Source organism: Teleopsis dalmanni, chromosome X (genome assembly GCF_002237135.1).
Source record: "Teleopsis dalmanni isolate 2A chromosome X, ASM223713v2, whole genome shotgun sequence".
Taxonomy (NCBI): domain Eukaryota; kingdom Metazoa; phylum Arthropoda; class Insecta; order Diptera; family Diopsidae; genus Teleopsis; species Teleopsis dalmanni.
The window spans coordinates 66,058,194-66,084,047 of record NC_051848.1 but is presented as its reverse complement, the minus strand read 5'-3'; the positions used below and the strand labels follow the sequence as shown (position 1 = coordinate 66,084,047).

The 25,854-nt window shown below is 33.4% G+C and overlaps 1 protein-coding gene across 3 annotated transcripts in view; it reads right to left on the bottom strand.

The window, feature by feature from the left end:
* Positions 1–25,854, bottom strand: part of LOC119688075 (sodium-driven chloride bicarbonate exchanger) — an 85,346-nt gene that overhangs the window by 40,210 nt on the left and 19,282 nt on the right. For 2 of the 3 annotated variants that reach the window (XM_038102711.1, XM_038102712.1), the window contains exons 5-10: positions 19,609–19,796; positions 19,505–19,548; positions 8,571–9,381; positions 8,368–8,502; positions 7,810–8,312; positions 7,431–7,743 (exon numbers count right to left, since the gene is read on the bottom strand). In XM_038102711.1, the coding sequence (XP_037958639.1) occupies positions 7,431–7,743; positions 7,810–8,312; positions 8,368–8,502; positions 8,571–9,381; positions 19,505–19,548; positions 19,609–19,796 (1,994 nt within the window). Of the gene's footprint in view, positions 1–7,430; positions 7,744–7,809; positions 8,313–8,367; positions 8,503–8,570; positions 9,382–19,504; positions 19,549–19,608; positions 19,797–22,891; positions 23,021–25,854 lie in introns of all 3 variants that reach the window. The other variant, XM_038102710.1, reaches the window with a different exon arrangement.

Below are 25,854 nucleotides of genomic sequence, written 5' to 3'. Positions count from 1 at the left end.
TTTTCTACAGTTTCTAATATGTTCAAACATTTCATAACTAGTCGGTTAAATAGAGAGACTCCACACTTCGGAGCAACCGAATACACCTAGTGATATGCTTTATACAGCCACCTTTGTTAAACACTAATTAGCTACTCCATTTCCTTCACCTTTATGCTTGCAGCTTTTTGATCAAAAATGCAATTCAACTATATATGGTATATAATAAAGCTAGTCAATAACATTCATTTTTGGACATCAACTATCTGGGCTTACACAAAGTTCATATAGAATATGCCATTCAATTGTTGAAAGTATTGTATATTATGAATAAATACAAGGACCAACCTATAGATGTTAATGTCGTCGCTATTGGCAAACTCATAAGATATTCGAAAGTGGTCACCTTCAAATGATAACTTTCAAAATATCACATAAAACTGATTTATAGTTGACAAGTTTTAGTGGAACTACTTTTGATTTTTTTTAAACAATTCAAGAAAGTTTAATTTTCTTATAAGAAAATAACTATAAGTTTAAAAATTAGTGAGTTTGCTGTACTGTAAATAAATAATATATCATTAATATATATCTCATATATTAATATAATATATAATATAATATATAATATATTGTATAATTATAATAATAAATAATATTTCAGCAAGTAGTGAACTTCATGAGACTTCTACGATGTACTAAACAAAATGTGTTTGAGGTTATTACATATATTGGTGATCCCGATATATGTGGAGTCTACAAGCCAATTTAATGTTTTGTGGATTTATTTCAGACATAAAAAATTGGATGATAAGATTGTGACAGCTAACGAATAATAAGTCAATTCATAAAATCCAGAAACTATAAAGCATTAAGAGCTTTTTCAAGCAGTTGAATTCACTCTAATAAAAGTGGTTTGAAATAAATGATCAGTTAATTACTTAGAAAAATGATCATGTCTTATTTAATGACCAACTGCGGTAACATACAGTTCCAATTTGAAATCTATGGATTTTGTTAATAACGGTTTTCGTTGGCAGAAAAAGCCATGAATATATGGATATGACTCAAGTGGAAAGTAAAAAAAAAATAAAACTTGTCAACATAATAGATTACATTTTTATCTAAATTTTATTTGCTCTGAATCAATAGCTAAGATATTATTAATTGTTTCACATATGAAGGCAATGTTTTATATTAAAAAACTATTCTTCAAGATGTGTAGAAAAATTCAAATTTTGTATATTACACTACTTCACATACCGATTGACCGATTAACCGTTCAGTAGCGTTTCATTTATTTACATTTTATCCATATTCTTCTAATGTAGAAAGAAAATACTAATTATCTGAATATTTTTATAAAATTATTGTCAAAAGGAAAACAAAGTTTATAAAAAGCGTCTAAATTTATAAAAGTATGAAAAAATGTGTTAGTATACAGCACAAATGTGCTATTTCTTGGCACATTTTAATATTCTAGGTATAAAACCACATAGCAATGTTGTAAATACACTCGAATATTATTTTAATATAATGTAATATGTCTACCTGCATATCTTTGTACAATATTACAAAACGTCGTTATGACTATAACTAAATATATCAGTTTGTTTCATATTAAAAAACTATTCTTCAAGATGTGTAGAAAATTCAAATTTTGTATATTACACTACTTCACATACCGATTGACCGATTAACCGATCAGTAGCGATTCATTTATTTACATTTTATCCATATTCTTCTAATGTAGAAAGAAAATATTAATTATCTGAATATTTTTATAAAATTATTGTCAAAAGGAAAACAAAGTTTATAAAAAGCGTTTAAATTTATAAATGTATGAAAAAATGTGTTAGTATACAGCACAAATGTGCTATTTCTTGGCACATTTTAATATTCTAGGTATAAAACCACATAGCAATGTTGTAAATACACTCGAATATTATTTTAATATAATGTAATATGTCTACCTGCATATCTTTATACAATATTAAAAAACGTCGTTATGACTATAACTAAATATATCAGTTTGTTTCATATTAAAAAACTATTCTTCAAGATGTGTAGAAAATTCAAATTTTGTATATTACACTACTTCACATACCGATTGACCGATTAACCGATCAGTAGCGATTCATTTATTTACATTTTATCCATATTCTTCTAATGTAGAAAGAAAATATTAATTATCTGAATATTTTTATAAAATTATTGTCAAAAGGAAAACAAAGTTTATAAAAAGCGTCTAAATTTATAAAAGTATGAAAAAATGTGTTAGTATACAGCACAAATGTGCTATTTCTTGGCACATTTTAATATTCTAGGTATAAAACCACATAGCAATGTTGTAAATACACTCGAATATTATTTTAATATAATGTAATATGTCTACCTGCATATCTTTATACAATATTAAAAAACGTCGTTATGACTATAACTAAATATATCAGTTTGTTTCATATTAAAAAACTATTCTTCAAGATGTGTAGAAAATTCAAATTTTGTATATTACACTACTTCACATACCGATTGACCGATTAACCGATCAGTAGCGATTCATTTATTTACATTTTATCCATATTCTTCTAATGTAGAAAGAAAATATTAATTATCTGAATATTTTTATAAAATTATTGTCAAAAGGAAAACAAAGTTTATAAAAAGCGTCTAAATTTATAAAAGTATGAAAAAATGTGTTAGTATACAGCACAAATGTGCTATTTCTTGGCACATTTTAATATTCTAGGTATAAAACCACATAGCAATGTTGTAAATACACTCGAATATTATTTTAATATAATGTAATATGTCTACCTGCATATCTTTGTACAATATTACAAAACGTCGTTATGACTATAACTAAATATATCAGTTTGTTTCATATTAAAAAACTATTCTTCAAGATGTGTAGAAAATTCAAATTTTGTATATTACACTACTTCACATACCGATTGACCGATTAACCGATCAGTAGCGATTCATTTATTTACATTTTATCCATATTCTTCTAATGTAGAAAGAAAATATTAATTATCTGAATATTTTTATAAAATTATTGTCAAAAGGAAAACAAAGTTTATAAAAAGCGTCTAAATTTATAAAAGTATGAAAAAATGTGTTAGTATACAGCACAAATGTGCTATTTCTTGGCACATTTTAATATTCTAGGTATAAAACCACATAGCAATGTTGTAAATACACTCGAATATTATTTTAATATAATGTAATATGTCTACCTGCATATCTTTATACAATATTAAAAAACGTCGTTATGACTATAACTAAATATATCAGTTTGTTTCATATTAAAAAACTATTCTTCAAGATATGTAGAAAATTTAAATTTTGTATATTACACTACTTCACATACCGATTGACCGATTAACCGTTCAGTAGCGTTTCATTTATTTACATTTTATCCATATTCTTCTAATGTAGAAAGAAAATACTAATTATCTGAATATTTTTATAAAATTATTGTCAAAAGGAAAACAAAGTTTATAAAAAGCGTCTAAATTTATAAAAGTATGAAAAAATGTGTTAGTATACAGCACAAATGTGCTATTTCTTGGCACATTTTAATATTCTAGGTATAAAACCACATAGCAATGTTGTAAATACACTCGAATATTATTTTAATATAATGTAATATGTCTACCTGCATATCTTTGTACAATATTAAAAAACGTCGTAATGACTATAATTAAATATATCAGTTCATTAAAAAAAATAAATAATCGTAAATAGATTAAAATAAACTTAAGTATGGAATCGACGCATTTTAAATTTGGTCGTTGTCTGTCAATGTGAAGGCAGACATATTGAAGAAACTATTCCGCCAACGGAAATGCAATGAAGTATTAAGACACAGGACTAATTCCTTTGGGTATCAAGAAATGCAGTTTAGAAAAAGAAGTTCAAGGGCACAAATTCCAAGGCTAAAAAAAGTTTAATAAAATTTGTCGGTATAAATTTTTGATATTTGTGAAAAGTGTAGTAAGTTTATTAAATCATTAATTTGAAAATTTAAAAAAAAACCCAGGGTTTATTCGCTGCGAAATAAAAAAAAAGTGCAATAAAAAAAACAGTTTTCACTCTTGATTCTTCTTCTTCTTGAGTTAGTGCTATTACACACTTTTACTCTATAATGGCTGGGGGCTTATCTCTACCCCACACTAGGCTTTAACTAGGCTAAAAAAAAAAAACATAATTTATTTGTCTTTTAGTTAATGACGAACCTTAAATCAGCATATCTTCCTGAGAGTCCAGAAGTGGACTTGAGGATTGTTAGGGCGGGGTTAATTAGCGTATCAACTTTAGTGAATAATTTTAGAGCTCTGTCTCTGATATATTTTTTCACTGAGTCAATCCTAAGATTTCTATTTATGTCTGTTGATCTAATATTCCATGGAATCTTAAACAGTTTTCTTAAAGCCAGGTTTTGAGCTATCTGTAATTGCTTTAAGGTAGTATTTGAGGCTTTGCTATATGTAACACATCCGTACAGTGCACGTCTAATTACTTGCGTATAAAGTAACTTTCTGTTTTTAAAGTTGAAGTGATAATTATTAAATAGCGGCTTTAATAAATGCAGAATCTTAGAGCAGCTATTCCGTTTGTATTTCAAATGTTTAAGCCAATTGAACCGTTTGTCAAAAGTGACCCCCAGATATTTTATGTTATCCTCCCACTGTATCTCCGTGTCGCAAACACTCACTCTTGGAGGATGCTGTCTTCTTTTTCGAGTTATAAATATAGCCTTGGTTTTGTCATTATTAATTTTATTCTTCCATTTTTGGAAGTATTCCACCATAAGGTCTATATTTCCCTGTAAAGTGTTGCTTACATTTATGGCATCCATTAGTATACATCAAAAAAGGTACGGTCAAATACCTGCCACGTTTCTAATTCTTGACATTTTCTAATTCGAATATTTTGCCGATGATAAATTATAGCAAAACTCAAAAGTATAAAACTATATGTTTTGTTGCATTCTCCAACTCTATGCAATCGACATCAAATTTCGTAATAGATTGCATAGCATGTAAACCCATTACATGGCAGAGCTGAGTTTAACGATAAAAACAGTTTCATATGACATAATTAAAAACAACTGCCATTGTCTTAACAGCTTAAAGTGTATTGGTATAGGTCAGAAGCGTAACGATTTTACTAACTCCAGTTTAGTGTCATAACGACAACACAAAGATCTGCACTATGACTGCAGCAGACAGACCAGAAATATGATGACAGCAGAGCAGACACTCACACTATCCTTGTAAGTACTGAAAAGTAGTTATTATCGCTTAATATAGCCTTGAACAGCTGTATTACGCCACCTGATCTATAAATTCACCATCATGAATCGAATATTTATATCCAGTTAGGTAATCTGCATCGACACATAAACGTGCAGCTGGCCGTTCTAACTGTCTTGAAGTATTTTCAGGCTGACTAATAATCTTCATAGCATCTTGTGGCGTGTATTTAACAACAGTTGACTTTAAACTCATTTGAAATTAAACGAAATATTTTCAATAGAATCGACATTTAGTTTAATGTTTCGATGTTTTGCCTGTGTTTTTTTAATTTTTAGCGTTGTAAAAAACTCTTCCTCTATTTTATGTAGCGACTAAAGAATAATATGGTGGCAGGCGCAGATGGTCTTCCTGCAAGTTTGTTTAACATCGGCGGGCAATTTGCTGATAGGGAGTATGTAATAGCTTATATATGTAGTTGCACTACCATTGTCCAAATATTCACACTATGACAAATTCTAGAGAAAAGTCATTAACATAATATCGACATCCACCATCTTTTTGTCCATTAGAAAGTAGCTTTCGACAGCCTTTAAGGAATCATGTCTAAGCCGTAATGTCTGAGCTCGCTATCCCTACAAAATTGATGCAATCTCATCAATTTTGTTATGGAAATGCGCAGGGTAGATGCTGAACGTAACGGCATAGTATTTTATAAATGTGTCAAGTTCCTTGCAAGGACATCGATGTCATTGGGCGTAGCGAGCGTACTATTACAATTACATTTGCTGCTATCAAAAAGTGGTTAATTAAAGAGAAACGAGGTATTCATTGGCTACTGGTAGAAATGTGCATATTGTCGAAGCCGAACTGGTGACTGGCGATTATACTTCCTAGTCCGTCAAGGATTTTGACTTTCTAGGCACGGTTGCAACGATATAAGAACCAGAACCAACCATATAAGAATCAAATAAGAACCATTCTATATACCTACTGGTACGCGAGTATTTGATGCACAGCAGTTATGCTAGTTTGTGTAATATCACTGGTTCAAACTGTTTACATGTTATATAATAACGATCCAGCTTAGTCTTGCACATCACAAATACAGCTATACACAAAATTTGATCATAAGTAGAAAATCGCGTAGACTCTTCACCGCCACTTTAAGTGAATAGTAGATTAGAGCAACTACTATTCGATTTTTCTGCGCCTGAAGTCAGCCTGCTTTTGTCGATCTTCTCTGTGTATTCTGCTTCATTTTTTGATACTAGTGAAATATCATCACTGTACGTACAAAGTACATGGAAACGAAACCATTTAATGTAACATTAATCTACCGCTGAGTAAAATACCTGAGCTAATTTTTGCAGACTAAGCGTTTTATAACATAATACGAAGAGTAATATTGTGCAGGTATTGCTACCATCAAATGTCGAAATTAAATTGTTAATTGGTGTACCGTTTGCTACTAGCTGGTTCGTAAGTTGGGGAGCGGAGGGTTATCTGCGTAAGTATTAAACTTTCCGCAAATTTGAAAATTTAACACATTTGTTATTTCATTTGAGAAATGAAAAAACACAAATTCCAGACTGGTTTAAATAGGTCAAATTTTGACCTATTTAAACTAATCTGTGACATAATATGGTCATCTCGCTTTCACCCCTACTCGAGAATGCTGACGTTATACCTATTTATCAGCTCGTTCACTGTTAGTTATCTGTCTTTCAGTTAAACTTCAGATATCAAGTATTTTGCGATGCGTGCTTTTCTTTCATCGGTCGTAAAGTTATCACATTATCTTAAAGCAGAGAGATTAGGATGCATGTACTAATATCAACAACAACACAGTTTAGTTGTCCGAAAGCTAAGCAGCAATGAGCTATATCTCAATCTCTACTTTTTACTTATTTGCAATTATCACACCTGCCTTCGGTTTACACCAGTACCCAAGTATAGACGTGACTCAACAAGCAAGACGCAGCGCGGGCAATTCAAAAATGTGTTTTACATTTTGACAACAATAATTTCATCATATACTAAAATTCTCCCAATTACTTATTGCCATTTACTGTAAGGCAAATGTGATTATAAACAAATATAAAAAAAAAATCCTTTAAACGAATATAAAATCATATTTCTAATGTTGCAGTACCAATTATTTTATATATATTAATAACTTATACTTACTTGTCTCAGGAACATGTAATCTGGCTGATATTTAGCAGGCATAAACATTATCAGTAAGCGATCGAAAAATTGTAAGCCCTTTAAAGAAGCAACACCCATGTAAAGAAATACTCCGAAAAGAACAGGCATTGGAATGTGGCATAATAATGGTGTTAATAAAACTGATAGACCAATAGTTAAGAATATCATAATGTGTGTGACACGTTGCTCACGTACACCTAAAAACTGTGGCTTTTCTCCTGGTGCTGAACATTCAGATTCTTTTTTGAGGGAATTTACGTGATTAATACTTAATACCGTTGCAGCTACAAACCTAAGTTAATAATAAAGAATGAGTAGTTGCAAAAAAAAAATGTTTTGCTTTAAATGTAAATATTACCATGGCAATCCTATAATACTACAAATTTGTATTAATATCGATAAAATAAATAAATCCAAATGATACCCACAGCCTTTGTTTAGTTTATATTCTTTACGATTTATAATAACTGCTGTAATCTGCTGATCCATAAATATAAGAATTGTTCCCAGCATTGCTGGAAACACTGCTACAATTGGTGACCAGAGAGGATTGTTTTTAGTAAATGGTGGTATTAGCCAGCCTCGAGATGCTAATGTTGGTTTAAGTTCGTGTGGAACCTCTAATTTTGGCGTATTTACATTCATTTTAAAGTCCAAGAATGACATTGCAAATATAGCAATGATGACAGCAAAATCACTTATAAATTGACGAACAGTTGATGGGAAAAATAAAGCATTTTTAAAATCTTTCAAAAGAACAGATATGGTAAATGTGCCCAAAAATAATATCACTGACATCAGGAAAATATTTGCACTTTCAGGTTGATCACAATCTGTTCCTATTAACGTACCATTATTCGCCTATAAATATCTCTTTCAGTTTCAGATAATAATAATCGTTAAACTCCAAACTTACAGCACATTGTCCCCTACTATACTTCACATAATCTAATATAGATGAATTACTATTTAAGGGTGGTGAGCAAATGCAATCATAAGCGTCATGGTTTACTGGATATTTACTGCCAATTAACAGAACATTTTCAACAGCCTAAAAACAAGCACAAGATTTTTATAAAAATCCTTTATTTCAAAATTAATTATTTATGATGTACTTACCTTGTAAATAAATATAAATGCTATCAAAGTTGCAAAATTTTCTTCAGTAAAACGCGTTATGTAACAAACTAATGCACTTGCATCAATTGCGGTCAATATTAATAATATTACCGTTATCCATGTTCCGATCCAAAATCGGAATGTCATGTAATCCCAGCCTTGCTTCCCACAAAACTCATATACAATCGTTTCAAATACCAAAACTGGCCCGGTTGAACCTAATATTGTTAATGGCTGTCCAGAGAAGAAACCGTAGCCTATACCACATATGAAGCCAGAAATTAAAGATTCCATGGCAGCCATATTTTTTCCTGTTGCCTCACTTAATAAGCCTCCAAATGTTATAATCGGTGATAAACAAGCAAAATATAAAAATATCCATGAAGCCACGCATTGAATTGACATTGAATCTTTAAAATCACTCCAGTACCAAGGGGCCTTACGTTTTACATCATCGATGAGACCTCCAAATAAACGTCCGGTTCGAGAAAGCCCTGATTCTTCACGCAAACGTTGTTCTTCCTCTTCTTCATCAATTTCGTCCTTGGCTATCTCTTGTGGGCGTTTTCGAACTTCTTGAGAAGGAATTGCAGCAGGTGGTTCAATACGTATGGTAGGATCCCATTCCCCTGGCGGTAATACTGTGACGGCATCCAAAAATTCATCTATACCAGCAAGTAAATGATCACGTTTACGGGCTCGATAGGCAACCTCATGGAATATTTCGTCTGACATCAGTGTAGCCATTGCACGTCCAATTTCATGTAAATTGCTTTGACTGCCAGGTGGTCCAAGTAATACAAAAATAAATCTATGCGAGTATATAAGTAAAAAAGAAATAGATTTTAATAATATTAAAACAAAGATAAGGATATTAATTTAATTGCAGCTTAGATATTTGATACACCTACAAATAATTTTGCTAACAATAATTCAATATTATTATGAAGATTCTGATTTTTCAAGTGGAATTTCATATTAAACTTACAATTAATAAGTTTATATAAATATATTAACGGACCTATTCTGTGCACTTTATATGGTAAACTTGTCAAACATTGACACTTGTCAAAATTTACTGCTGTAAAGGTTTTGGTATTCTGTGACAAAAATAAAAAGCTCTTTTCCTTGTTAGTTGTCAATACCTCAAATGCTGTTGACAACAATAAAAATATGCTTTTTTTAAGCATTTTTTATTATTTGCATGCATGACAAATATTCTTAACTAAAATAAACGCTCCTTATGTTACAAGCATTTTTTTTTTTGTGATTGGAATGCATGAAAAATGCTTTCGACAATTTAAAATATATGCTCTTTTTTACGAACAGTTACGAACAATTACAAACAGTTACGAACAATTTTATATGCCCCCTGCGGGATAGGGGTTAGAATATTCCCGCGGTAAAGCATCCCTGTCGTAAGAGGCGACTAAAATCCAGCTAGGCGTCGGAGGGTGTGGCTTAAAAGGTCACAGAAACCCTAAGAGGCCCCTAAGCTGAGCCGAGTAGACGCCGGCTCTAACTAAGTGTCCACCATCCCGGGATGGCATCGAGGGACGCGTAAGCGCACAATGTCTGCCTCCAATGTGTGAGCAATTGATGCGCCAACGAAGGAGTTGGAAATGCGCAACGTCTGTATACCATGTTAGGGACGGCTGTCGCATCACAATTCACATACGAGAGATGATAATGGAGGAAGCCTATAAGAAAAGGCATCAGGATCGATACCAGTAAGATTCTGATTATGGCATACTGGACAACAGCTAACGATTGGACATGATGACATGATAATGGAGGAAGCCTATAAGAAAAGGCATCAGGATCGATACCAGTAAGATTCTGATTATGGTATACTGGAGCAAACGATTGGATATGATAACATGGGCTGGTGGATGAAATATTCTGTTACCAATATGGGCTAGAGTGAAATCTGGTCCAGACGGCTTTCAGGCTAATGCTTTATCTGTCTCCGTCCCGTTAAAACCTGGCAAGTCTTAAAGAACGATCATGGATTCGTCCTGTTAAGTTGGAGTGTAGAGGCAGTTAAGAATATCTTCTGCTTAGCTCCCGGTTTGGCTCTGAACACATGCACTCATAAGGCTATGTGCCAACCCTCGCATGACCTCCCTGCATTGCAAAGATAATCATGGAACTACAATAAGGGTAACTACGTTACGAAAGTAAGATAACGGCTTTAAGTTGGGACCAAATTGCAAAGAATATGTCAACCAAAATACCCACACACACTGGCACTACTACTCCAACCGGCACCGAAAGTGCAAAGGAGTCACTGATAGTGATTGATAGTCCTAGGCAAAACCCCTTCATGAGGGCACCAAGACTGACCCGCTCACCTATGCTATCACATGAGATACAGAGCAACGAGAGATCCCGCTCGTCTCCACCAGAGCTTAATACTGACACTGCTCCACAAGAGAGAAAAGAAAAATTTAGCAAACTCGGAGATAAAACCACCAAGCTATGCGTGATCTCGTAGCTACAATAACGTCACTCTATAAACAAGTAGCGAGAGAAAATTCAGATGTACTCAAGCTATCCAGATGCAGCAAACAGCAGGTTCATCCAAGAGACTGAGAGATGATATCGAAAGGAGTAGAAAGACTCCACCTAAGAAGACGAAGACAATTCGATCAAATAATGCACCATCTAAGGAACCAAGGAAAGCATTGGCAATCTACCTGTATTCGCAGCTCGGAATGAATGGCAACACCGAAGTGTCTCAGGCACAAGCTGAAGGTAACCAAGAGCACAATGCCTGGGTCCTAAAAACAAAAAAGCGTGTAAAGCCGTCTCGACCGGACGTAGTGATTATTAAACCGTCCGAGAAAATGTCTTTTGCGGATATACTCCGGAAAGTAAAAGAAGTCCCAGAACTTAAAACAGTTGGTGATGATGTTCACTCCATTAGGAAAACACAGAAAGGTGAACTTCTACTTGAATTTAAAGATCAACGGAAGCAACAATGGTACATCAAGCTAACATCAAGAGTATACTGCCCGAAGAAATTGAGGTCAAAACACTGACAGAAGAAATCATATTGGAACTCAGATACCTAAACGAGATAACTACAAAGGAGGAAATAATTACAGCATTGAAAGAACAAATAGGAGCATTACAACCATCGGCAATAAAAACAATAAGAAGCACCCCTGGAGGTACCAGGACAGCTACGAGTCCTACGAGTTGGATGGACCGTGTGCCGATTTCTCAAAAAAGTTACCTCCAGAAGATGTTACAAATGCTTCGATTTTGGACATGTTGCAAGGAACTGCCAAAGCACCAAAGACTGGTCTAAACACTGCTACAAATATGGTAGGCAGGACCACCTCGCTAAAGCGTGTCAAGAGGGCCCTCTCTGTAGAAATTACCAAAATATTGACGCAAACCATACTACGGGAGGACCGAAATGCCCCCACTACCTGTCTGCCCGAAGGAGGATACTAAGTAAAAAAAGATGAAAGTCCTACAGCTGAATTTAAACCACTGTGAAGCTGCACAGGATCTTCTAAGGCAGACTGTGCGCGAATTAAAAATAGATCTTGCTATAATGAGCGAACATTATAGTACTCTAGACAAACATAGTTGGACTACTAGCAAATGCAACAAGGCATCGGTATGGACGTGTGGTAAATTTCCACTAGAACAGATTTACGATAGAGGGGAAGCATACGTAAAAAGTACAGTGAACGGAATAACGTTTTTTTAGCTGTTATCTACTCCCCAGCCTATCAATCGAAGAATACAAACAGAGACTGGACGATATTGTTAACGACGCTAAAAGTATAAAGCCGATAGTGATTGCCGGCGATTTCAATGCTTGGGCCGTTGAGTGGGGTTCAACATTGACAAATCCCAGAGGTGAGTGCCTACTTGAGGCATTGGCCACCCTGGATGTAGTGTTACTGAACTGTGGTCAAAAGAACACGTTCTCAAGGAACGGTAGGAGCTCTAAGATTGACCTGATTTTTATCAGTGATCCAGTAGCTAACTTAACGGATTGGCAAGTGTCAGATATCTACACGCATAGTTACCACCAAGCTATTGTTTTCGAAATACATGAACGCTCAACAAGAGCCATTCCTGCGGCAGCTACCCCAAATCCCCTATGGAAAGAGTTAACTTTGGACAAAGAAGTCTTTAAGCTCTTAATGGACGACATCCATCTAACCGGCAGTGCGAATGACAAAGCAATAAAACTCATGCGCTGCATAACAAATGCATGTAACGCATCTATGGCAAAGAGAGGCCGGCGGAATGGCAGACAGCATGTATACTGGTGGACCAACCAAATTTCCGAGCTGAGAAGGAAATGCGAACATGCGCGGCGCCTATGTCAAAGAGCAAGGGGTCGTAAAAGCTTCATAGCGCTCCAGGAAGCCTATAAAATATCGATAAATAAATTAAAAAAGGCGATAGTAAGACAAGATGCTACAAGGTGATGTGTGATAAGGTCGAGAATAATCCCTGAGGACTGGGCTACAAGGTGGTTATGAAAAAACTATATAGCTACCGCCCACCAGTTACAATAGACGCAGTTAAGCTACAAGGAATAGTTAAAAGTTTCTTTCCGCAGAGAGCTGAAATAACGTATACAGTGCAAGATAGTGAGCCACAGAATGAAATACCTGAGGTAAGCAGACAAGAACTGGAAGCAGTATGCAAAGGGTTAAAATTAAACAAAGCACCCGGAGTAGATGGAATACCAAACCTGGCACTAAAGACAGCCACAGAAGTCAATGCTGATTCATTCAGGAAAGTGTTTGACGCATGTATAAAAGAGAGAATATTTCCTCAGATATGGAAAACACAAAGGTTGGTGCTTATACCGAAAGGAAATAACACGCAAGATGCATCGGGCTAGCGCCCTCTATGTATGATTGACACGGCCGGTAAACTTTTAGAAAAGATAATCAGCCGAAGACTAGAGGAAGCCTTGAATGGCAGCAGTCTTTCAGATAGACAATTTGGCTTTCGGAAAGCATACTCTACAATAGACGCCGTGGAAGCAGTCATAGCCATAGCAAAGGATGCCATTAAAGGAGACCGTTGGCTCGAAGGAGACAAAGAATACTGTGCCATTATTATATTAGACGTTAAAAATGCATTTAACTCGGCGGTTGGGATACTCCACTAGCAGCACTCCATGGGAAAAATGTCCCAAAGTACCTAGTAGAAATAATCGTAATCCCTCGGGGGTCGGTACTGGGTCCAATACTATGGAATATTATGTATGATGAAGTGTTGAGACTTGAGCTCCCAAAAGGCGCAGAAATTATTGGGAAATATATAGAAAATATAGAAACAACATGCAATGATGCGGTAGCTAAGGTAAGGAGCTGGATCGCAAGTGTAGGCCTCAAACTTGCTGATCATAAAACTGATGTCCTTCTTGTAAGCAACAGGAAAAAGATTGAGTTCATTACAATAACTGTTGGCAATGAGCGAGTCACATCAAAACAAGCAATCAAGTATCTTGAAGTAATATTTGACAATAGACTCACCTTCAAAGAGCACCTACGATATGTTGCTACGAAATGTGCTAAAACAACATGTGCGCTATCGCGAATAATGCCCAATATAGGTGGACCTAGGCAACAGAAGAAGCAGTTATTGACAAATGTAGTTAAGTCTATTGCTATATATGCAGCTCCCATATGGGCAGATGCAATAAATAAAAAGAGGTACCTATTAGGAGTAGACGCAGCCCACAGAAGATGCGCGCTCAGAGTTGTTTCTGCATTCCGTACAGTATCTACTGACGCGGCCATGGTTATTGCCGGAATGATGCCACTACAGCAGGAAGCAGAAGTTGAAAAGGAAAAACATGCGGCAAAAAGAACTGGGCTTACAAATTACAATCAGCTCAATGAAGAAGCATTGAATAAGTGGCAACGGAGTTGGGATATATCCACGAAAGGAAGATGGACACATAAGCTCATTCCAACGATAAGTGATTGGACCAACAGAAAGCATGGACAGGTGAACTACTATCTTACCCAGATGTTAACTGGACACGCCTGCTTCAGAGCATACCTTTTTAAGTTCAAACATGACGAAGACGACACGTGCCCAGCATGTGCAAATACAAAAGAAACGGTGGAACATGTGTTCTTTGATTGTCCGAGATATGAGAACCATCGCAGCTCCTTGGCAAGAGCAATCAGAGAACAGGTCACACCTGATAACATAATCCAACTGATGTTGAGATCAACAGAAATCTGGAACCTAGTGTGTGTATTTGCGAAAGAAATTATAGAAGAACAGAGAGATCTAAAAATGCAGTAAGAGATGAAAGCAATCGCTGAATCACCACCCTCCGAAATAATGCTTAAATGTGGTTCCGGAGGGATTTATGGTTAGAAGAGGCACGGTGTTAGGATGAGGTTTAGTACGTAGGCGCAAATACCAAGCAAAAGAGTAAGTCTTGGTTGCGAATCGTGCATGCTGGTAGTACGAGCTACCAGTATCTTTTGAAGGTTCCAAATCCCTTAGCTCGTATAGCTTAAAAAAAAAAAAAAAACGAACAGTTTTGTATACAAAACACTTTACACCATAAAGTGGTGAGAAGTATTAGGTACTTGAGCTTTGAAATTTCTCAAGATGTGTCCAGAATACCAAAAAGCTTTCTGCTTTATAAAAATCAAAAATTTTATTAAAGAAATTGACAAATCTGTCAAGTGCACAGAATAGGTCCGTAAGTATGCACAAGTATATTAATATAAGAATGTATTTATGATATTACATATAATAAATAAACACAATAAGGGAATAAACACTACACAATTCAAATTTTTATATGGGAAGCATTTCTTTACTGAAGACTGTTCAAAGATTGGTCGATTTATATGACCACTGCCACGTTTTATGACACAAAAATGGCGTTTGACAGCTTTTAGGCCAAAATGGAGTTTTCGGTTTAATTAGCTTTAGGGTGCTTTAAGTGGAACAGCATAACGTTGCGAGACTGATTTATTTCAATACGTTGGAAATATGCCATTCATAAAGTAACCGACTAAATGAACAAAAACCTGAATTAATTAAGTAGTGATCGATAATAGGGAATTTAATGAGAAATCGGTTGCGTTTATAGACCCCTTACTTTTGGTTTATCGTATTTGGATTCCTTAAGCCTTTTGACTAAAGCCCTTTTAAAACACTAATGTCTTATTAGCTGAAGTCTCGATTAGACTGTAACGGGCGGCTGTAGTAATCAGTTAAACAACCTCCTGACATACATCAGACCTGGCGCTTAATAGCTGACCCCATGAATGCAGATTTCGAGTTTCGCATTTTCTCCTTGGCAATGTATAACCATATGATCCTATAGTGACAATACATCTGAACTTTATTAAGCGTCACTGATTTGGAATTACCATAAATCTCTAATGAATAATCAAAAGAAGACAAAAAATAAAACTGACCAGTATCCTCTAAAACAGTTTCTGACTTCACAAACTTGCCACAGTCATCAACGGCGGCATCATGGTATTGTCTTATAAATGGAGCATATAAGTAGCTTTTCCTTGGGTTGGTACTTAGGCGTCAGACTGTAGTACTGACTCTCTTCACAATACGCCCAAATACAATACGACCAGATATGTAAAATTTTGTACTTTAAAACACCAGTTATATTTTAGAATCCCGCAGTCTAAGAGATACAGAATAAAGAGATCTACTTATAGGATTCCTATAAAAGTAGCAGTAGCAGTAGAAAACAATCGAATTAAAAATAACAACAAAACTTTAACCTTTGATAATTAAGAAAGGTGAAAATCGCTGTTATTAAAATCTTTATAAATGTTCGTAGGTAAAATTTTGCACGTTCTTTTCGTGATATTAGTTGGCGTCTGGACCATGTTAAGCTAGTTGCCATGCTTCGATCTACGCTTGGTCATGTTCAAAGTTAGTAAAGTTAAGTGGTCCTTCTGAAGCAGGTGTCCACTTAATTTCTACACCACTAACTGTTTTCTGATGACCGCTTCAATCCCAGGAATGTTGGAATCTATCCCGATATATAACAATCACCTATTATTAAGAGATTGGGAGCTGGTAAAGGTTAGTGATGCTAACAATCGTTTCAGATCGACTTTCATTATTTAAAATGAGAAATTTTTTTCTACCAAACATATAAGGCTATAGCCCCACTATCACCACATAAGGACGCCCGAAATAATGGCTTTAGTTTTGTTAAACGCAAATACACAACAGTACTCATTAATCAATTAGTAATCAATAAAATGGTGATCAAGTAAGTTCAGTTTTGTCTATATACGCTGAATTGGCTGCAATAATGCACAGTTGCCTTAGTTATTGCTATTTAATTTCATGACATTGATAAAGAATTAACAACCATTTGTAGCATTGTTAAGGTAACATAGAACTATGCGTTTGCATTTAGTATTTTGTGAAACTCTATGACAAAAGTATTGAAAATGACTTTGCTATATCTCGTATTAATATAATTTTTTATTTATTAAATTAATGTTAATTATATTTTCTATTTCAGTTAAGTTTCTTTGGTTTTGATTTAAAATAATTTAAGCTATATGAAAATAGTTTTGAATTCTATAGCAATAAAATAATATAAAATATTTCCAGAAATTATTAATGTTATATATGTATATAAAATTTTTCAAAAAAGATTTTGTTTGATTTCAGAAAAATAATAAAACATAAGGATTCATACTATATCGGAAATAATGCAGTAACGTTTTCGAGACGGAAAAAATTTATTAATTGGTTGTATGCAACTTGAATATATAAGCAGAACAAAAATTGTATGTGCATTGTTAGTATTAATTAATTATTCAAAATTTAATCAAATGGAAAAATTTGAGAAAACTTTTTATTTTTATACAACAGCGTGCAAAATATAAGCAAAAATTTTCTTATCTCTAAGCAAATTAATATATGTTTTCTTTATGTGGAGATGAGTATACACATTACAGCAGACAATCAGGCATGAAGAAACAGCATGTTGGTAATGAATAACTGCATCTACGCTTTCTAGGTAAGAACAACATTCAAAGTATCATATTATTTATATTTTCTTCGGATTTTACGATGTGAACAAGTAAACATTAGGACAGCGTGTTGTACACACAAACATAGGCTCAACATATTCTAACCATATATAGTTTGTATAAAAACCACAAGCACCCAGCAGTTTTTTAAATAGAATTCAATAAAAACATTTTAAAGTGTTTCTTTACAGTTTACATTTCATTTATATAATGAAAACAATAATAAATTGTATTATGGGATAGAAATGATGAAAATATCAAACTTTAATTATTTTAACATTAAGGGAATTTTTTTAAATCTTACCACTTAAAATTTTGCTGGGTTATTGCTGGTTCTTCAGAGTCTAGAGCAGAGCAAAGATTATGTGTGATTATAAACCAAAGAAGATAAACCAAAGATATTCTTGTTATAAACACTTTAGAGTTTAGCGATTGTCAAATATGTTTTGTGTTGGTTTTTTTAACACATTTTGTTATTGCATTTTTCCAATTAAATTAAATAAATAGGAAAGTAAAGAACAACACGTTTATTTATTAATTTATGGCACATATTTATTATTTCTGATTAGAAGTTTTCAAATTTATTTATTAAATATATTAAAAAATTTTCACAATGGTAACACCTAATTTACCCTACTCGATATTCTGGTAAATACCAACATTCGCTGCCACACCGACATAATTTACTATTTTCCTTAATTTATCATCAATTTACTCGAATTCGTACACGACGTAAAAATGTGGATGTTTATTTGCCTATGATGTGGTCATATTATTAATCATATTGCAATTCTGCGCTTTTAATAATAAATTACAAGAATTAATAATGTTAATGTTAATGTAATCTGTAACAAGTAATGAATGTTGAAAACGAATGCATAGGATAATATTGTGTATCACCTACAGAATTATGACCAATATACATTCATTTATGCAAATCAAAGTTATACGTCATTTACACTGGCCGAAAATAGCTCATTTTAGTCAAAAATCGCAAAAGGGGACGCGAATGGCTCATTCTTGCATATAAAATTTCAAGCGCGAATGAGCCATTCCATCACATTCTGTATGAATGCATCCCAACGACGTTCGCATGCGTTCCAAATATGTTGTAAATGCAAAGGAATACATTGAACATACCCTAAATAAAAGTTCTTCATGGCATTTTGACAGTTTAAGAATGCTGTTTTTGACATATTTATAAAAAAAGGTAAACAAATGTTTGGTGGTTGCATTTTCTTGAAAACGATGCACCTCATTCTAGAACTTTTAATTCCCAAAATGTAATTAATCGAAGTTAAAAATATGTTTTAAGTTTATATTGTAAGGTTTAAATGCCTATTTAATCTTCACGCAACATTTTTTTAAATCAACAGGCAAGTTGAAAAATCAGCTGTTTGAAATGAGAACAAACGAATTACAACAAATCTAAAGACTTTTAAATGGCTCATTCAAAATGAGCCATTTTCGGCCAATGTAAACGCCATATTAGATCCCTCCTATGCTTAGGGGAAAATGGGCAATTTACTAGGATGCAAACCACTTTCATTGCCATTATGCATGTTAGGTATTTATTAATATTAAAAATTTCGTGTATGCAATAACAAATATACATACATATGTGGGTTAAAATTATGGTTCTTCTTCATAAGATAATGCAGCATGTTTAATTGCCCACATGGTGAATTTCTTATAACTGCTCTGAATAAAATACTTGAAATTTTATGTGCGGAAAGCTGTTTTCAACAGATATCTGTACTATTTTATACAATACATTTATTTTTATAATATTCTCTGTTATCTTCTAAAAAAATTTGTCCTTAAAAATATATAAATTTTATTGGTAGGTTATATGTTTAATTCAAAATAAACAGAATATAAGCTTTTTACCTTGTTGGCACTGGTACTTCCGTGAGATCACCTATTATTGTAGCCTGAAAAATACAAACATTTGAATTAATTCAAAAATGTTTTACATAAAATCATCTACATACTTCCTTTAAACGTATAAATCCAGATAAAGGTTTTTCAAGAAAATCTACTTCACCAACCAAAATATTGCTTGCTTCTGCTCCAGGCGGTATTTTACGCATGAAGTGTGTATTGCCACGATGATCGCCTAACTCATGACTGCTAGAATTCCGTTGCATTGATTGATTGCTGGGACTTTTGATCATATCTTCTGTTAGTTATATACGTTAGTTACAATTTTGCGGCAGTTGTGTAGAATGACATTTTTCAATGTTAGAAAATTGAGCACAAAATTTTAGTCATTTTAATTGATATTTTTATGCAAAAATGGATATTATTTTTCGGAAAATGGAGGTGAAAAATGAGTTATATAAACAAGTCTTTTATACATAGTATTGTCCAAGCATTAAACACTAGCAAGTTTAATAAAAACATGCAAAACTAGCATTAATAATTTTCTAATAAACATCAAACAAATTAAGCTTGCAATATACCATATAAACATTATCTACAAGTGTTAATTATATATACATATACTATAACTAAAAAACAAGTACGTTTGCAAAATTTGAACAATCCAAGTATTTGATTCTTGGATATGTAGTTTTTTCTGAATTGGAATATATCAACTGAAATATGGTATTAAAATATTGTGATTTACATATATAAAGCAAACATATAACTCATCCAGTATACATGCTGGGTTTGGAGTTTTACAACCAAGAAGTATTAGTTTGATTTATGTGCAACTATTTTTGGGTGTATTTCTCCCATAATAACGTCGTCAGAACAACTGTATATAAGTCGTAAGTACTCATACAGTTGGAGAGTGCAATAGCCGTAAAAACCTATAAAATCTTACTTTTTGGAACTTGTACGTTTGTATTTCTCAACCCAGTAAAATAAATTTCACTACATTAACATGTGAAATTTACTTTAAAGGTGTTCATTACTTTTATGCTGTAGTCTATATAGTTATATTAACGCATGGAGATGTCGAAAACTAAATAAATTACTTTTATTTATAATCAGTTGAGTCAAATCTATGTATATAATGATTTATCTGTTTGTCATCTGTTATTTTGTGAATCTGTTTGCCTGTATATTGCGTTTTTTACTTGCTTAATGATAGAGTTCACTGTTCACTATCTTGCAGTTCAGGCACATCAATTATAACTTAAAACTGCCGTGCTTCTCTCAATGACCTAGCTAGGCTTGTTAAGGCTTAACTTATTTGGGTTTCTGATCATAGGGATATCTTGGACAATTGTAGGGCGGATGAACTTGTCAAGGCAGGGGCAATTCTCCCTGACATTCATTTCTCAGATATTGGCGTTCCACTTGGTACAGTTAAAGTGGCAAAGAAACAAAAATACTCGAGTATAGCCAAGCAATACTGTGCTGATGTACTCCATTGTCAGATATCTAGGTTGACTTGGTCTGATTTAGATAAGAAACGCACTAGTCAGATACTTCAACTAAGACGGAACCTGCTCAGCACCACGGTACCTGCGCTGACGGGCCACTGCAAAATAGGAAGGCATGTTGTAAGAGTAGGTCTATCCTTCAATGACTTTTATCGAGGCTGTGGTTCTGAAAAAGAGGAGGAGACCGTACTCAAACTCATGTGTTAGTGCCTTGATCAAACATCTTCGAAACCCTTTTTCTCACCGATCTGACCGAGCTATCATCCTGTAATATTAGGGACCTGACCAAATTAATAAAAATGTCAGGTTGATTTTCCTTTACTTAATGGGGGAGTTGTTACTTTTGTCGGCATTGGCTGTATACTGATTTTAATCTATGCTATTACTCTGGCGCCATAAAGGACCATTAATTTAACTCAAGTAGGCTTTTTGGAAACAAGGCCGCTACTCCAATCAACCTGTTTATCTATACTATTCCCTTATAAAAAAGTTTAATGCAATATTTGAATATTTGTATTTGGGTTGAATATATCACATTACATCCAAACAAAGGTTTAACAAGGATTAGTTTAATTAAGCCAGTCACAAATCAGTAAAAATTCTTGTCATAACCGAGATGAGTCGACAACTTCGTAATCAATGAGGTTAGACAATTTTCGATATTTTTTTTCTGAATATGTTGGAATGACTTAGAAATTGAATTAATATTAATGCCGATATCATAATATTTATAATCTGATGCTGATTTAATTTCCAATCTTTAATTGTTGGTATGTAATTTCTTGGATGTAATTCGAAACAGCTGGTTGGAATTATTGTTGACTTTATCAAGCGATTTAGGTGAATAAATTTGACTTATTTTTGCCAACATAGCAGGGTTGCATTTTATACCGTGCATCTTCAATATGCTTTTAGACAATGTATCAATTAATTTTTTTTGAAGTTTTTGAATTTAAAACTTTTTTGAATTGTTTGAAAAAGTTTTTAAGCGGAACTCTGTTGCAAACTTAATTAAAATTTAAGTTTAGTTATATATTCCGGCCAGTTCATAACAGTTAAATGTATTAATTGTGTTGCAATATATAATGTGATCTATTACATTTCACTATTTTTCTTGATAAATGAATAAATAGAAGTCAGAATTATAGTTTTGTCCGTTGAATAAATTTAAAATAGAATAATAAATAAACCAAGCATTGTTCATGCAGTAAATAAATATATGACCCGTTGGTCAATAAAACAGGAACATAACGCATGTTTATAGAATCAAATTAAAGCGGAATAAAAAAAACTTACAAGACTAATTGGAAAGTTTTACAATTTTGCTTTCATGCAGTTAAGAAATACATATGTATATGAACCGTTGCTCAGTGGAATAAGTACATTTTACACAATATATGTATGTACAATGTACATATGAGGTAATAAGAGTTTTAAAAGAACGCAAGAGCTCATCACCTTTTATATATAATTTTGAATTGGATTACGTTAGGCTTAACATTTTATTTTGTTGAAAGTAAAGTGAAGCTATAACATAGGGAAAGCTCTACAGACAGTTGTGGTACGGTTTACTAAGTTAAGTAAAAACTGACGTTTATTTGTTATTTCGCTCAAAGTTTTTTTAGTATTCTCTGTTATGTACATAAACGGAGTTTATCGTGCGGATAATCGGATCTGCTGCCATACTCAAGCATAACCGCAACAAACCACAGTACCTTACCACACAGATATGTGCCCGTCTTTATTCCACTTTCCCTTGCAACGACTCATATTGCATATTGGTTTTTTTGTGATAAATTTAAACTGTTTAAAATTATTTAAACACAAAAGATTCTTCTTTATTTTAATTTAAATTGCAAGAAAGTTAATATGTTTTTACCATTTGGCAAGAAAACTGTTTTTCCTGGTACAGTTAGAAAAGGTCCACTGTTGTCATCATTGCGATTCGCGTTATGAGATGTTATGTTAAGTTGATGCATTTGCGCTGGTAATGAGCTGTGTTCTTCCACTAAAAAGTATTTGAATCGGTAAATGATTGGAATTATTATTTAACTTAAGCTCCGTCAATAAAAACAATTGTTTTTGTTTCATTTAAGTAAAGAAAACTTGGCTTTAATATAGTCAGTGTTACTAAATTAAAATAATTTACTAAAAATATTATCGGGGGTTTTTTAGTTGCATGACAACTATCAATATCAATAACTGTGGTTTAATAGCTGAGAATGTCAAACTGTGTTGACATTTCTGTACAGTAAAGTTTGGCAATTCATCATGAGTTGTTTAACGCTAGAACAACGCTTCGAAATTACGGAAATTTACTTTGAAAAAATCTGTTCGCTTAGTTCATAGAGCACTCCGTCCATTTTACGGTTAACATAATTGGCCTGGATTGCTACGTCAATAAGCGAAATCGCCGTATGTGGAGCGAAGATAGTCCTCAAGCTGTTACACTACCTAATGATGAATCTATTAAAATTGATTGTTTGGTGCGGTTTACATGCTGGCGACATCATCGGTTCTTACTTTTTTTGAAATGAGAAAGGAGCTGCCGTTACGGTGAATACAGAGCGCTATCAAGCCATGCTAACTGTTTCCGAATTTTTGTCAACAATTTCGAAAAATTAATCAGTTAAACCTCGACGACATGTAGCATTTGGTTTCAACAAGACGGCGCAAGATGCAACTTGCCATACAGCGCGCTTAACAAACTCTATTTCCAAATGTGGCCCTGTTAACTGTCCTCCTCGTTCGTGTGATTTAACACATGTTGATTGCTTTTTATAGGACTATGTTAAGTTATTGGTTTATTCCGACCAGCAATAACCACAATAACCATTAATGCCATGGCGGACATATGTCGGAAATCATATTCAAAAAATAAATGCCATGAAATTATTAACTAAAATAAAATAAAAAAAATTTATTCCAACAATATTTCTGTCTTGTATTCTCATTTTAAGTTCTCATGCAGCTAATAAAATAGTTGATATATGCCATGCAATATATTATTTTTTTAAGATTCAATTTTGTTTATGATGTAATATACCAAGTAAGTTCAAAGATGTGCGCAATGATGTTTCTGCTTGCGAGATGTGATTTGCGCTAAACACTTACTTAACTGCCTCTTATAATCCCTTTCTGAGTCTCGTCGTAATCTAGAATTCCACTGCAGTCTTCTTTTCTTTAAAAGTTGAATATCTTCTACACGATCTTCACCTTATGTCTTTTTCATCCCATTGCCAATACACATTTTTTTGTTATTGAAGCAATGTCTTCTGTTCTTACGATATAAACAATCCATTAAAGCTATTGAATGGTTATTTGAGAAACTTCGTCAATGTCGTGATAAAGATCGTGTTTATTTCGGATAGACGAACTATCCTTAATTCTTACAGGAGCAAAGATCTTAAAAAAAATTTTCTTTTCAAGTATGCCTAGTGCTGCTACATGTTTTCATAATACAAATTTTTGTTCTGTGTCATACAGAAGTACACATTAGTGGCGCGATCTACAGCGCTTAAACTTTGTCAGCAATAGGTTTGTGTAACAGGGCACTGTTCAGTTATAGTTCTAGTACGTTTTCGAACTACAGATTTGTTTAATCTAAAAGATCTTTCTTAGCGACCATGAAGTCCCAGAGGCTACGCAATTGGTTTATAATGTATACGTTCCTACAGTGATGAATTTATATTCTTAAACCGTTCATACATCGGAGTTCAATTTTTTGGTGACAGCGGTAAAACATTCTCGGTATTCCATCGCATTAGCTGCATATTTTTAGATTATACATCTACTTCTGCACGTCTGTACCATTTTTTCTTATAGTCAAAATGTTAGATTTGAAGTTCAGAATCAGCCTTGATTAGATCATCACTCTTTCTCCTATTTTTTGATTTCAATCCCATAATCAAAAATCAGATTTGGTGGTATAGTCCTGAACGAAGACCCGTAGCGTTAAGAAATGAATTAACGTATTTAGGTCTTTTGAGGTGCATTTACTGCAGTACTAAGTACCTTTCGTTTCCTTCTATGCCCTTATGGCTAGGTACTGATTAATTATTAAAGTCAAAAACAGTGAAAAAAATTTGCATAAATAGGCAAGTGACTAAAGATCCCATCAACCAACACCCTCCCAACCATGCTGTTTGAGACCATGAGGCATAAGCCCTTCCAATTCCTTGTCAACTATCTTGAAGAAGAGCTTACTCTTTCGGAACTCTACAACCGAAGCTTTCAAAATCCCGATCGTAGAGTTACTCTTAGTTAGACTCTCATGCAAGTTTGCGTAAATTTCGCCCCCTTCAGTTATAATCTCATCGCCCCTAACTGAATACGTCTATCTATCTCCGGCTTTGATAAATTTATTTATATTAATTTATTTATATTAATATTAATTTATATTAAGTATGTTAATATATTTATTTTTAAATTAGAAATTTTAGAGAAAAACGATGAACATCTAAAAGCTCAGATTTATTGACGTTAACTTCATTCTGAAAATAATGCATTAGTAGCACTTCTTGTACTGTTTTACTTTAATTTAAAATACTTTTCAATATTTACTTTCTGACATCATTTTGATTTTTTAAAGCTATCTAACCTACGTTGTGTTTTTTAACTTAAAACTATCAAACTAAGAACTTTATCACAGTGAGGCCTAGCAATGAAACCAAAAACTTAAGATACATTTGTACATTCCTAAAGTTGCACAAGATCTTAATCGACTACACAGCAACAAAAGAACTAAGTAACTATTCTGAAAGATATATAGAGCAAAACACAAAAAAAAACAGACGTATTATAATTCTGGACGATCTGACCAGACCACGTTCCGATAAAAGG